The sequence below is a fragment of the Anomaloglossus baeobatrachus genome, chromosome 5, assembly GCF_048569485.1.
Source record: "Anomaloglossus baeobatrachus isolate aAnoBae1 chromosome 5, aAnoBae1.hap1, whole genome shotgun sequence".
NCBI classification, from domain to species: Eukaryota; Metazoa; Chordata; class Amphibia; order Anura; family Aromobatidae; genus Anomaloglossus; species Anomaloglossus baeobatrachus.
In genome coordinates this window covers 37,530,699-37,546,027 of record NC_134357.1, presented here as the reverse complement: position 1 = coordinate 37,546,027, position 15,329 = coordinate 37,530,699, and the positions used below count along the sequence as shown (strand labels likewise).

At 45.0% G+C, this 15,329-nt stretch overlaps 1 protein-coding gene across 1 annotated transcript in view; it reads left to right on the top strand.

The window, feature by feature from the left end:
* The window catches only part of LOXL4 (lysyl oxidase like 4), a 124,085-nt gene that overhangs the window by 48,469 nt on the left and 60,287 nt on the right, over nucleotides 1-15,329 (top strand). Inside the window, exon 4 of the mRNA XM_075352238.1 lies at nucleotides 7,146-7,354. Coding sequence (XP_075208353.1) covers nucleotides 7,146-7,354 — 209 coding nt within the window. The remainder of the gene's footprint in view (nucleotides 1-7,145; nucleotides 7,355-15,329) is intronic.

Below are 15,329 nucleotides of genomic sequence, written 5' to 3'. Positions count from 1 at the left end.
ACGAATGACGGAAGTGCGTCACAAAATCCGTGACCCCAACGATGCATCGCACAATAGATCGACCCGTGTAAAGCAGCCTTTAGTCTCTTTCCGGCTCCTCCTCTACAGGGGCGGGATTTTGGCCTTCGTGCCTCCACTACTCGAGGAGACGCTCGAGCGGGAATTCTTCGCGCCCAAGATGGCGGCTTCACAAATTTTCCGGCCGGACACCTCCGCCGGTCACACAAGGCGCACTTCCACCAGTTGGTAGAACGGTAGGATCCTGTTCGTGACGCCAAGTTGTTGCGGGCGGAGGAGGGGACGCTACGCTCTCCCACTGCTCGGGTCCGGCCGCTGCTGGTGCCGCTGCTCGGTGGTGGCTCGAGCGGTGGGCCGGATCTCGGGGACTCGAGCGGCGTTCCTCGCCCGTGAGTGAAAAGGGGATTTTGATTGTGGGGTTTTTGATTATTGTCTGTGACGCCACCCACGGTTGTGGTGATATTAGTGACACCACCGCTGCTCTGGACGGGGATCCCGGGAGCGGTGACAGGGAGCAGCTTTGGTGTTAGTTCTCCCCTCCGTGGGTAGGGGGTTTGTTGTCCCGGGGCCCAGTGATGGGGGTAGGGATGGATGGCAGGCGGGTTACGGAGCCTGGTGAGGTGCAGGGTCGCGGGGGCAGCGCTGTGCCGCATGGCACGGTGGTACTCACTCAGCCAATGATGAGGACACAGTTCTCAGTAAAACACACGGCTGGATGGACGGGTCCCACAGACGGCTGCGGTGTTGTTTCTCCCGGCAGGTTGATGGTGACTGCCTTTCCCTGCACCTATGCACGGTAGTTGGTTCCAATGGGTTCCTACCGGTAATCCGCTCCCCAGCTTGGATATGGGCTGGAGGAGCCCCTTTTGCTAGCAGGCTCTGGCCCTGAGAAACGGTTGCCTTGGCGGTGGCGGTGTCTCCCTCTCTTGGTTGGACTGTTGCCTTCTGTCGGACCTTGGCTGTTGGGAAACCCAGGAGGTTCCCTTCACTAACGAATTCGGCAAATTCACGGCGACTCCTAGCCTTGCCGGGGTCCGTAAGCCCCTGCCAGATGGTGCTGGCTTCTCTTTGCGTACCGGTCCGGTACCGCCGGGTCACCGCCCGTCCACGGTCCTTACGGTAGACTCCAATCAGCCACTCCTGCAGACGGTCACCACCGTCTGCCAACCTTGCTGTACCGCCCGGGCCACACACCCGGACGCAGTCAGTTAGTTGCTCCACTACCACTTCTCTTCCTTCCACCTTCACCTCCAAAACTAATCTCAACTGTCTTCTTTTCCCGCCTCCAGGACTGTGAACTCCTCGTTGGGCGAGGCCAACCGCCTGGCCCACCCCCTGGTGTGAACATCAGCCCCTGGAGGAAGGCAACAAGGGTTTTGTGTCTGACCTAGGTGTGTCTGCTGGGAGTGTGGGGTGTGTGGGTGTTGTGCTCTGTGGCCCCTGGCTTGTCCAGGGCGCCACACTCGAGTGCTCTGTACTGGTAACTAGTGATGAGTGAGCACTACCATGCTCGGGTGCTCAGTACTCGTAACTAGTGATGAGTGGGCACTACCATGCTCGGGTGCACAGTAACTAGTGATGAGCGGACACTACCATGCTCGAGTGCTCTGTACTGGTAACTAGTGATGAGTGAGCACTACCATGCTCGGGTGCTCAGTACTCGTAACTAGTGATGAGTGGGCACTACCATGCTTTGGTGCTCAATACTCGTAACTAGTGATGAGCAGGCACTACCCTGCTCGGGTGCCCGGTACTCGTAACTAGTGATGCGTGAGCACTACCATGCTCGGGTGCTCAGTACTCGTAACTAGTGATGAGCGGGCACTACTATGATCGGGTGCTCAGTACTCGTAACTAGTGGTAAGTGAGCACTACCATGATCGGGTGCTCAGTACTCGTAACTAGTGATGAGTGAGCACTACCATGCTCGGGTGCTCGTAACTAGTGATGAGCGGGCACTACCATGCTCGGGTGCTCAGTACTCGTAACTAGTGATGAGCGAGCACTACCATGCTCGGGTGCTCAGTACTCGTAACTAGTGATGAGTGGGCACTACCATGCTCGGGTGCTCAGTACTCGTAACTAGTGATGAGCGGGCACTACCATGCTCGGGTGCTCGGTACTCGTAACTAGTGATGCGTGAGCACTACCATGCTCGGGTGCTCAGTACTCGTAACTAGTGATGAGCGGGCACTACTATGATCGGGTGCTCAGTACTCGTAACTAGTGATGAGTGAGCACTACCATGCTCGGGTGCTCGTAACTAGTGATGAGCGAGCACATCACGGTATTAAAATAACAGAACCATGCAGTGTGAAAATAATACCACCAAATGTTTCCTATACTACAGCACCATACAGTGCCCATAAAATTGTGCTATACATCGTGTCTCAAACCTCATACCATGCAGTAATACCCCTATCTGTCTTCATACTAAAGTACCATACTGAATCATAAAGTGCTCAAAAGCATTAATAATTAATAATATTGTACTATCAAGCTCAGTTTTTAATATCCTACATAGTTTGGTGTCATCAGCAAAGACTGACACTTTACTATCAATCCCATCCACAAGGTCATTAATAAAGAGATTAAAAAGAATCGGTCCTAGCACAGATCCCTGCGGCTCCCACTGCTGACTATAGCCCATTTAGAGAATGTTCCATTTATGACTACTCTTTGTTTCCTATCTTTTAGCCAATTCCTTACCCAGTTGCATATAGTTTCCCCCAGTCCTTGCTTCTGGAGCTTTAGTATAAGGCTATTATGTGGTACAGTATCAAATGCCTTTGCAAAGTCCAAATAACTCACATCAACTGCATTACCAATATCCAGGTTTGCACTTACCCCCTCATAGAACCCCAACAGGTTGGTTAGACACGACTTATCTTTCATGAATCCATGCTGTCTGTCAGTTTTTATATTATTTTCTGCAACATATTTTTGCATGTCATCCCTTAAAATGCCCTCAAAAACTTTGCACACTACTGATGTCAGGCTTACTGGACGGTAGTTGCCTGGATCTACCCTCTTACCTTTCTTAAATATCGGTACTACATCAGCAATCCTCCAATCCTGAGGCACCAACCCTGGTACAAGCGAGTCTAAAAAGATGAGATACAGTGGTCTGTCGATTATGGAGCTCAATTCCCTCAATATTCGTGGATGAATGCCATCTGGCCCGGGGAATTTGTCAATGTTTAATTTACCCAGATGTAGGCGTACTTCTTCTTGTGTTAAATTAATTATATCGGCTGGTGAACTTTTATTTTTCACTTGTTGAATGATGCCTGGTACAGTCAGTTCCTTGGTAAACACAGATAAGTGCCTGTTTAATATCTCAGTCTTTTATTTGTCCTCTAGAACTAACTTGTTATTATATTTTAAAGGGCCGATACCATCCTTTGTTTTCCTTTTGACATTAATCTATTTATGAAAGATTTTGGGATTTATATTAATGTCATTGGCGATTTTTGTTTCAGTAGCTAGTTTTGCTTGTTTGATTTCTTTTTTACATTTCCTATTGATATCTTTATACTCTTGAAATGCTATTTCTGTATTCTCAGCCTTCAAGATTTTAAATGCCCTTTGTTTTTGTTTTATTATACTTTGTACAGTCTTATTTATCCATAGTGGTTTCTTTTTATTCCTGGACATTTTATTACCAGAGGGTATACGTTTTTTACAGGACTATAGCAGTATATCCTTAAACTTACCCCATTTATGTTCAGTATCCCCATTTACTATGACTTTGTCCCAATCTACACATTTAAGCTCTTCCCTTAATTTGTTGAAATCAGCTTTCCTAAAATTCCAGGTTTTAGCATTTCCTCTTTGACATGTTCTATTGAATATTACGTTGAAGCTTACTATATTATGATCGCTGGTGCCCAAGTGCTCCCGGACCTGTAGATCTGAAATTGTATCCGGTCTATTTGACAGGACCAGATCTAGCAGATTATCTCTCCTCGTCAGTTCATCTACCACCTGAGAGAGGAAATTGTCTTGAATAGTAGATAAGAACTTACAGCTTTTAGCACAACCAGAAGATTCTATGTCCCACTGAATGTTTGGATAGTTGAAATCCCCCATAATAAGAACCCGATTATCATTATTAGCTGCCTTTTCAATTTGTTGCAGCATTTCGCCCTCTACCTGTTCAGATATGTTAGGAGGCTTATAGCAAACTCCAACTAGCATTTTTCCATTATTCCCCTCCCCATGTACATTTACCCATACTGACTCTACATTGTTGCAGTTTCCCCCAATGTCATCATTCGACACAGGTTTTAGGTTAGATTTGATAAATATACACAACCCACCACCTTTTTTGTCTTTCCTGTCCTTCCTAGTATAACCCTGTATGTTTGTCATCGAGTCATGGCTTTCATCCAGCCAGGTTTCCGTAATGCCCACCACATCATATTCCATGGTTGACATAAGAGTCTCCAATTCATTCATTTTGTTTGCAAGACTTCTTGCATTTGCCAGTAGACATTTAATAGTATTAACACATTTATTACTCCTAGCCTCCCTATGTTCCTTGTATGTCCCAGCCCCCCTAATCCTTCGTTGACCCCTACCGTGTCACTGTCTCTATCTGCTCTATCTATCCCCTTATTTGCTCCACTACACTCCCTCCCTCACCCCATATCCTAGCTTAAAAGCTCCTCCATCCGTCTGACCATTTTCTCCCCAGCACAGCTGCACCTTCCCCATTGAGGTGCAGCCCGTCCCTACCGTAGAGCCTGTAGCCGACTGAGAAGTCGGCCCAGTTCTCCATGAACCCGAACCCTTCCTACCTGCACAAATTTCTAAGCCACGTATTTATCTCCCTAAGCTCCCGCTGTCTTTCTATTGACGCTCGTGGCACCGGTAGTATTTCTGAAAACCCCACCTTGGAGGTCGTGGACTTCAGCTTCTCTCCTAGTTCCCTATAATCATTTTTAAGGACCTTCCACCTGCCTCTAACTTTGTCATTAGTACCAATGTGCACATGACCTCTGGGTTTTCCCCAGCCCCACCCAGCAATCTGTCTATCCGATCCACAATATGCCGAACCCGAGCACCCGGCAGACAACACACTGTTCGGCATTCACAGTCTCGGTGACAGATGACCCTGTCTGTCCGCCTAATTATAGAGTCCCCGACCACCAACATCTGTCTGGGCTTTGCTGCACTCCTATTTCCCTCCTTCCTACAGCAGTTGTTTTCCTGGTTGCTAGGAGCAACATCCTGCTGTAGTGACCCTTGTCCTGGCCCTTCATTCTTAATATCAGCCAAACAGGCATATTTACTAGGTTGTGCCAGATCAGGACTAGGCTCCCTGACACTTTTCCCCCTACCTCTTCTTCTAAAGGCCCTGTCACACACAGAGATAAATATGCGGCTGATCTGTGATTGCAGTGAAATTGTGGACAATCAGTGCCAGGTTTGAGGCTGTGTACAAATGGAACAATATGTCCATGATTTCACTGCAACCACAGATCTGCCAAAGATTTATCTCTGTGTGTGACGGGGCCTTAACTGTTACCCAGCTACCTACCTCTGGGTCCTGACCTTCCCCATCTCCACCCTCCTCCATATCACTGGCCCCAGCCAGAAAAAGCTCAGTGAGCTCTAAACTCCTTTCCAGGTTTGCAATGCCCCTGAGTGTTGCAAGCTGCATATTGAGATTAGTTACCTGGGCTTGCAAATATGCAACATGCTTGCATCGAGTGCAGACATACTCACCCTCGAACGGCTGCTCAAGGCATGCATACATCTGACAAGATACACACCTGGTAGCATTGTCCATGGAGCCGCTATTAAATGGGGATAAACAGTACAGAAAAGGTAGAAAAACAAAGAAAAAAAAAACAATGGTAAATGTATAAGGATAAATTCAAACTATGTTCTTATGTCACCACTATGAGATTGTGCTTAAACTATGCACTTATCTACAACTCCACACTTTGCTGCAGAACCTCACACATAACTAATGCTGTCATATAATACACACATTACTAATGGTGACATATAATACACACATAACTAATGCTGCCATATAATACACACAAGTAATACTGCCATATAAAGCCCTCGCAGGCAGGGACCTCTATCCTCCTGTACAAGTCTGTGCCTTGTATTGTTTATGATTATTATACTTATCCCTATTATGTATACCCCTTTCACATGTAAAGCGCCATGGAATTGATGGCACTATAATAATAAATAATAATAATATAATATGCACATAACTAATGCTGCCATATAATACACATATAACTGATGCTGCCATATAATACACACAAGTAATACTGCCATATAATCCAGACATAAGTAATGCTGCCATATAATACACACATAACTAATGTTGCCATATAATACACACATAACTAATGCTGCCATATAATACACACAAGTAATCCTGCCATATAAAACACACATAAATAATGCTGCCATATAATACACACAAGTAATGCTGCCATATAATACACACATAACTAATGCTGCCATATAATACACACATGTAATGCTGCCATATAATACACACATAAGTAATGCTGCCATATAATACACACAAGTAATGCTGCCATATAATACACACATAACTAATGCTGCCATATAATACACACATGTAATGCTGCCATATAATACACACATAAGTAATGCTGCCATATAATACACACAAGTAATGCTGCCATATAATACACACATAACTAATGCTGCCATATAATACACACAAGTAATCCTACCATATAATACACACATAAATAATGCTGCTATATAATACACACAAGTAATGCTGCCATATAATACACACATAACTAATGCTGCCATATAATACACACATAACTAATGCTGCCATATAATACACACATGTAATGCTGCCATATAATACACACATAAGTAATGCTGCCATATAATACACACAAGTAATGCTGCCATATAATACACACATAAGTAATGCTGCCATATAATACATATATAAGTGTCATGCGATGCAGAAATAATGCTTCTATACACCATGCAAAAAGTGCCATACAGTGTTAGTCGTGTCAGTCTTCACTGTTACTGTGGTATTTTATTCCTAAATAAAGCAGTGTATAGTGATTGCATTATGCTTATTTATTTAACTCTTTCAGCACACAAAGAAAATTGAGGAGGTGAGAATTAAGCCAATCTCTGCCCGCGCCAAGGCAAGCCTCCCCGTCACAGAGGGCATCGTAGAAGTGAAACATCACGGCCGGTGGCGTCAGGTCTGTGACCACGGCTGGACCATCGATAACAGCAGGGTGGTGTGTGGGATGATGGGGTTTCCTGGAGAAGTTCAACCCAACATAAAGTTTTACAGGTAAGGCTCCCCCTATTACTTGTATGAAGCATTAGTTTTCAGCTTTTTGCCTTTCAGCTGCGCTTGCGCCATCATCAGCGGTTGCAAGCTGCAATATCGGGTCGACATCCCGCTGCCGCTCCGATCAATTGCTCCTGGAGCTGCAAAACGTTTTTCAACTCTCCAAAGAGAGGTGATAACCTGCAGACCTGCTGAACTCCAAAAATCCAGAGAACGAGGATTGAGCAGTGGCTGCGCATGTGCAAGCATCATCGCTTTTTTCACTTTTCACTCTCTATGGGACTGTTGGAATAATCAGAGTGCTGAACTCAACTATCTCCGGCAATCCTATAGAGAATGAATGGAGCAATGGTGCGCATGCGCAGTGACCTCTCCATTCCAACGGTGGACACTGTGCAATGCTTCATTTCTCCTGTGGAGCTGCTGTAGGTGAAGTGAACCCTGTCAAGTTTCTCCACGGATTACAGCTGATCTCTGAGGATTCCATCAGGAATCTTATTGTCAAGGAAACCTTCTGTATCGCAGTATGGTTGACATATTGGTGCAATTTGGGAACCCAAGAGGTAAGGGGGCCACTATCGGCACCAAAAGAGGTGGAAGTGTGACTTATGATGAGCTCTAAGGCTGCAAAGGACCCATATACTGTTTGGCACAGGGGTGTTTCCTGTCTGTGGATACATTCTGCGCATGCGCCATGTAGTTCTCATTTTAACTGTTTGCAGAACCCATCTTGTAAATCTCATACTGACGGGGACCATGATCCTCCACATGTTCCTGCAGGTCGGATGTCTTGTGAGGACGCTCTATTACTACCCTCGCGTTACACAGTAGCCACGTTTGTTGTCCGCAATTCTGCAAACCCTCCATCAGCGGCAAACACTAATTATACATCTGATCTCACAGGAAAAGCCTGTGGTTGGGAAGAGCTGAGTGTCTAATTCCTGCATCAGATGAGTGTGCTATTCTTATGGGCAGTCCTATGTAATTTACTCTTGTACTGGTTGTTTTTTCTATCCTTAAAGACTTTCTTGGAGGCTGGAAGTGTCTTATTGTCACATTCCGTCCAGACAGAACACGCCCGGCATTGCGCGCCTAGGTATTTTGGATTCCTATATATATATATAGGAGACACTGGGTGACAACATTCATGGGAGCCACTATTACGCCTGGAGGGGTTGTTGGCCACCTTTCCATGCACCTTGAATGGATATTTTCACATAGATAGTCAATAATACGCACATGCCACGTGGCTCCCGGAGAAATGGGAAACACGCCAGTCAATTTGGCAAAAGTCCTGGGTGACGCCGGAGCCTCCCGAAAATCCTGGAAAGCAAACGCTAAACACCCGAGAATAATCCATGGACGGAGCTCAGCTTCCAGATACACATATGGGGGGAAAATGTGGCATATAAGGAGTGTAAGCTTTAAGTAGGAGGCATGGTTATGCAACAAATGTTTCCATCTCCGGAATCTCCCCTTCCTAAAAAATTGGCAAAAATGGAGCTAACTTGGTGAATTTACACAATCCTTTTATCACCGAATGACAGGATAGATGTTGACTTGCTGATTTTCGAGGGTCCTACCTTTGGGCCCCCCAGTGATTCCAAGAAAAGGGCCCTGTTGAGCTCCGCTAGAATGGAAAAATGACTGCGCATGTGTGTCGCCCAGGGCTATGGGGTACTCTGTGCCGGGCCGTATAAATACAAGGATGCTGTGTCACAGGTGTGCTATGGCCGTTGCCCGGTTTTGTGACCCTGGGGACCCTTTTAAAAGGGGGATATATACAGGGGAGATGAAAGGGTTTATGTCATGACGCCACTTACGGGTTACGGCTAAATAGTTGGAGCCGTCACTGCACAGTTTATGTCCACTGGGGCTGGGGGTGATGGCAGCTGGGATGTTGGGCCCTCCACAAGTAGGGCTGAGCCCCAGGGTGTAGATGATGGGGTTGCGGCGTAGAAAGGACAGAGACCACACGATGGGGATGCAGTGCAACTCAGGTTTTACTCACAGCAGGTGATGACGCTGGACGGCTGGTTCAGACGACTGGTCCTTGTAGTCCCAGTGCCGGTGTGGTAACCTGACGGCTTCTTTCCCCCCGCACCTCTCTGTCGTTTTGTGGAACCCCGTAGCTTGGAGCGTCTGGGAATCCCCTCCTGTTTGTTGTCAGGCTCTGGTCCGTACGGCGGGCAGTGTGAACCCTGTAGGGTCGGTGCTCTGGTCCAGTCCCTGGCTCAATCTTTACTGCTGGTGCCCCCGGATTCTTGGGTCAGTGAGGTCCTTGAAGTTCCCCTCACTGTGCAGGTATTTGTTAGGCAGCTTGGAGCTTTCACCTAACCTAGGGCCCTGTGCCCCGTCGTTGCCTTGGTTTCAGGGGTACCTCGTTGTACCCTCCCTGGCAACCACTCACCTGTACCTGTCAGGTCACAGTTACACGACCCCATCCTGAAACACGTCCGTCTCCTTCCCTTGTCACTTCACACTCCTCCCCCCGGGTTGTTGGCTAGTGGATTGGATCCGCTCCACCCCTAGGTGGCCATCCATTGGGTACCCAAGTAGTCAGTCATCCCTATTTGGGTGAGGGAACTGGGGATGTTGTGTGTTTTGATTGGTATTGGCATTGAGCTTCCAGGTCCCTGGGGGTAGGCCCTGCATTCATGACAGGATGCAGTACCTAGTAATGCCCTGAAGGGTTCAGGAGCACTACACATGCGCTGATGGTTTTCTCCTGTAGTGATTAGTAAGGTGAGATAACGTCTTAAGGAGGACCTGTCAGCAGGTTATAAGCAGTCAGTTTTTGCTCTTTTTATTCCTGCTGCTCTCCGGAGTATTCAATTTTTTTGTCTTTTTTCTTTATTAAATCTGCCATAGATATGGGCCTTTTTTATTTAACGCAAAATTTTTGGTCTTTACAAAGGGCAAAAGCTTTGACATTTTTTTTATGTGCCGATTCTTAGCTTAAATTTGTTTTATTGCATATTTTCCTACAAAGATTGTATCTTCCTTGCTGCATCTTCCAGTATTCAGTAGTTTTGTTGTGTCTTATTGATACTATTACATTCACCATTAGGTCTTCCTATAGGTTCATTGGACATTTACAATTACAAGGATACGACACATTTAAATGGTATTTACCGGTTTGTGTCACTTATTTAAAAAAAAAAACAACATTTTATTACAAAAATGATTACCTTTTTGGGACAAAAAAAATAAATCTCTGAATATTATTTTTTTTATTAAACTCATAATACATAAAAATATTTTTGTAGCTATCAGTACATTGTGCCTGTAAAGAAGAAGAGTTCTATTTAGGTCCTTAGGAAGATTCAACTCTCTCACACACAGCAGTGAAGCCTTTGGTTCAATGTTGGAGCTTCTCCTTTCCGTAATATGAACCTTGGGTTTAATTCCCGGCAAATGCAAGTTCTAAAAAAAAAAAAAAAAAAAAAAAAAGCAAATCATTAATTTAAAGGGGTTGTCCACTACTTTTATATTGATGAAATATCCGTACAATAGGCCATCAGTCAGAGTCTGACACTCAGCACCTCCATGATCAGCGGTATGGAATCAGTTTGCAGTGTGCAACACCACAGCGCCATACACTCTTTGGTGGCCACTGCCGGTACTGCAGATCAGCTCCTATTAAGAGAATAATGACTTATTTTCAGTACCTGACAGCATCAACTAAGCCACATACAGAGCTGTAGTTTTACGCTCTATACACTGTTTACATCTGGCTGCCGACAGAGCTTATAACAGCGGATCAGCGGGGGTGCCAGGACTCAGACCTCCATGGATCTGATTATTTCACCTTTTACTAAAGTGCCATGGAGACAGTGAGAATATGATGCAAAACGATTCCTGAGATGTTAAATACTGATCACACAGCAATGAAGAAATCACTAGAAAGAACATTCACTTTCTCCTGACCTAGAAAGAGCAGTCTGATTCAGTGTTTATTGTAATGGTCATCATAGGGTTAATGGAAAATGTTCATACATCAGTAATTATTAATTTAAATATCCGCAGCCCTCCCTACTTCTGTTTTTGAAAAACCCCTGTACCCCCAGCCTGCAGTTTGATTAAAACAAATTAAAAACAAAGTGTGCTTTACTCACCCTCACCTGGTTCAACGTTGCTACTCCCAGTGTCTGTTATTGAATGCAGTGCTGACATCATGATGACAATCAGTGAGCTTAGCAGCTCTCTGTCCGCAATGATGGCACTAGCCACTCAGAGGCGCTGAGCTCACTGATTGGCTGCAGCGCTGCAGATAATAACAGACACCAGGAATGGCAGCAGATACTCACTGCTGGACCTGGAGAGGGAGAGCAAAGCTTACACTGCAGCGGGAAGAAACCCCTTTAAAGAGGACCTGTCATTTGCCATTAATTACTGTCATGGCCGAACGTTTTGGCTCCCTTGAAATTGTGCCAGATAATTAAGTGTTTCTCCCAAAAAAGTATTGCAATTGTTTAATTTATTTGTGTGTATATTGGAATAACTCAAAAAAACACAGAGAAAAAAAGGCAAATTGGACATAATTTCGCACAAAAAAAACAAATAGGGCAGACAAAATTGTTGCCACTTTTCCAAAATTGTGGGTAAATAACTTTCTATCAACCATGTGATGCTCATTCAAACTCACCTGTAGCAAGTAACAGGTGTGGGCAATATTAAAATCACACCTGAAAACAGATAGAAAGGGAAGAAGTTGACTCAATCTTTGCATTGTGTGTCTGTGCGTGCCACAATAAGCATGGAGAACAGAAAGAGGAGGAGAGAACTGTCTGAGTACGTCAGAACCAAAATTGTTGAAAAATATAAACAATTTCAAGGTTACAAGTCCCTCTCCAGAGATCTTGATGTTCCTTTATCCATGGAGCACAACATAATCAGGAAGTTTACAACCCATGGCACTGTAGTTAATCTACTTGGACGTGGACGGAGGAGAAAAATTGCTAAAAGGCTGCAATGCAAGATAGTCCATATGGTGGATAAGCCCCAATCAAGGTCCAAAGAAATTCAAGCTGTCCTGCAGGCTCAGGGGGCATCAATGTCAGAGCGAACTATCCATCCACTCTTGAATAAAATTAAATGCTATGGAGGAGGCACAGGAGGACCCCATTGCTGACACAGACAAAAAAAAAGCTAGACTGCAGTTTACTAAAATGTACGTAAGTAACCAAAATACTTCTGGGAAAGAGTCTTGTGAACAGATGAGAACAAGATTGAGCTTTTTGGTAAAGCACATCAGTCTATTGCTTACCAAAAATGGAATGAGACCTACAAAGAAAAGAACACAGTACCTACAGTCACACATGGTGGAGGTCAGAGATGTTTGTTTTTTTTTGCTGCCTCTGGCATTTGGGGACTTAATTGTGTGCAAGACGTCATGAAATCTGAAGATTGCCTAAGGATTTTGGGTCACAATGTAGTGCCCAATGTCAGGAAGCTGCTGGGTTTGTGTCCTAGTTCATGAGTCAATAGCAGGACAATGACCCCAAACACTTTATGAAGCCCCCAGAAATGGATGGAAACAAAGCACTGGAGAGATCTGAAGTGGCAGCAATGAGTCCAGATCTAAATCTCATTAACACCTGTGGAGAGATCTTATAATTGCTGTTGGGAGAAGACGCCTTCAAGTATGAGACCTGGAGGAGTTTATAAAGAAGAGTCCGAGATTCCAGGTGAGAGGAGGAAGAAGCTTGTGGACGGGTATAGGGAGCGACTGATTGCAGTTATTTATTCCACAGGGTAAAGGGTGTGCAACCAAATATTAAGATGAGGGGGACAACAATTTTGACCGGCCAATTTAGGGGTTTACTGAGAAATTATGTCCAACTTGGCTTTTTTTTACCCATTTTTTTTCTGTTGTTTTAATACACATAAAGGAAATAATCATGTGTATAACAAAACATGTGTAATTGCAATAATTTTCTGGGAGAAATACTTCAATTTCTGGAACCATTTCAAGGGTGCCAAGACTTTTGGCCATGACTGTATTTAACTGTTTTTAAAATGAGAACAAGGGCCCAAAATCCTGGGGTAAATGATAAGAATAGTGCGACGACCACCACTTCTACAGACAGTGAGTGGAGCCGTGGTCCGCACCTATCCTGTGGATCCAGCCATACGGTATTAGTTATTACCAAGCCCTCCACAAAGCAAATACTGTATAGTCATAAAAATTAGCCTAGGAAAGAATTAATGAATAAAAGTTGTAGGGGATTAAAAAAAATGACTTTCTTCCAAAAACAGCGCCACCCTATCCACAGGTTATTTCTGGTATTGCAACTTATTCCAATCCTTTAAAGTACATTATATTTGGCTGAAGAGTCTCTATTTCCAGGTGCTATATTTGATTTTTTTTTCTTTTTACATTCCTTGAGGATAAATTAATCTCAGGATATTTTATTGAAGAGACTGTGAGTGACCAAAACCGTGAGCAGCATGAATTGCAGCCAGGTATAATAGAGCGTTTCAGAGAAGAGATACTTTGAAGATCCGGCCGTAGCCAGAGACCACATTAACCTGGCATTACCGCCTGGCCGGCTCTTCTCAGTGCAGCTGCAAGTGATTGACAGGTCTCTCCTTTGCCTATACTTATAAGTAGTGCTGGGAAGAGGCGGCCAAATCTTTTAAAGGGGTTGTCCACTACTTGGACAACCCCTACTCATTCTCTATGTTCGCCACCGTAAAAATAAATAAACCTATACTCCCCTCTGGTGCCGGTGCAGTTCCAGCGATGTCTGAAGCTGTGTTCCCGGAGCCTACATGACATTATTATGACATATGGGCCCCACGACTAGTGGGCGAACTTGCAGATATCCGGTATTGGCAGAAAGAAAAAAATCAATTCTGGACCAGAATTGATCCCAGATACCTGGCCTGACACCAGTCCACATATAAGTCTATGGGGACCAGAATCTGGTGCTTAAAAATGGTGGTAGGAGGGATAGGGGTATTACCAAGTCTAAGGCGAGGCAGTAACTGCTTTTGGACTGCTCACTCTTTTTCCAGGGCCGCTCATTTACCTTCATGCATATTCACTGCTTTCCCCGCTTACCGGCCGTCTTGGCACCTGTGGTTGGTTGTAGTCAGATACACCCCCAGCCTGTGTGACAGCGTCTGACTGCAACCAATCACAGACCCTGTCTATGGGTCACTATCGTGGTATAAAAATAAATAAATAAATAAAATGATTGAGGGTCCCCCATAATATGATGCCCACCACAGGCTACAGGCTGCAGCCCCCAGGTGTGAGCTTATCTTGGCTGTGTATCAAAATAAGAGGAATCATTTGCAGCTTTGTAAAATTCTTTAAATAAATTAATTAAAAAAAAAAAAGGTGTGCAGCACAACTCCCAAATTTTGATAGCCGGCCATGATAAAGCCCAACAGCTGGAGGCTGGTATTCTCAGGCTGGGGAGACCCATGCTTATTGGGCCCCCCCAGCCTAAAAATATCAGCCTGCAGCCACCTTGAATTGTTACATCCATTAGATGTGACAATCACAGAACTTTACACGGCTATTCCCGATTGCCCAAGTCCCGTGAGCGCTGTGCTGACTTCCTGCTCAAATGTGCAAAGGCGGGGTAAAGAAATATGGTACTGATTGGTTGTGGGGCCCGCATGTCATAACAATATCACGCGGGTGCCGGGAATGCGGTTTCAGGAATCACGCTAACATTGGAGGGGGGTATAAGCTTATTTATTTTCACAGGGGCGAACAAGAGGAGTGAGAAGGGGTTCTCCAAGTAGTGGACAATCCCTTTAAGTATATCTTTTTTCACTGAAATGCCGGAGTGTTTCAGAGCATAATATACCTGGCTGTAATTTTAGCAGCTCCTTTCTTCCCGTCCTTCCGGATCCTCTTAGTTTCCATCCTGACACCAAGTAGCATGTTGTTAGCGTGTTGCAGTGAGCAGTCATTGTGCGATTACCGTCGGAGGGGGATGGCGGTTCCTTTTCT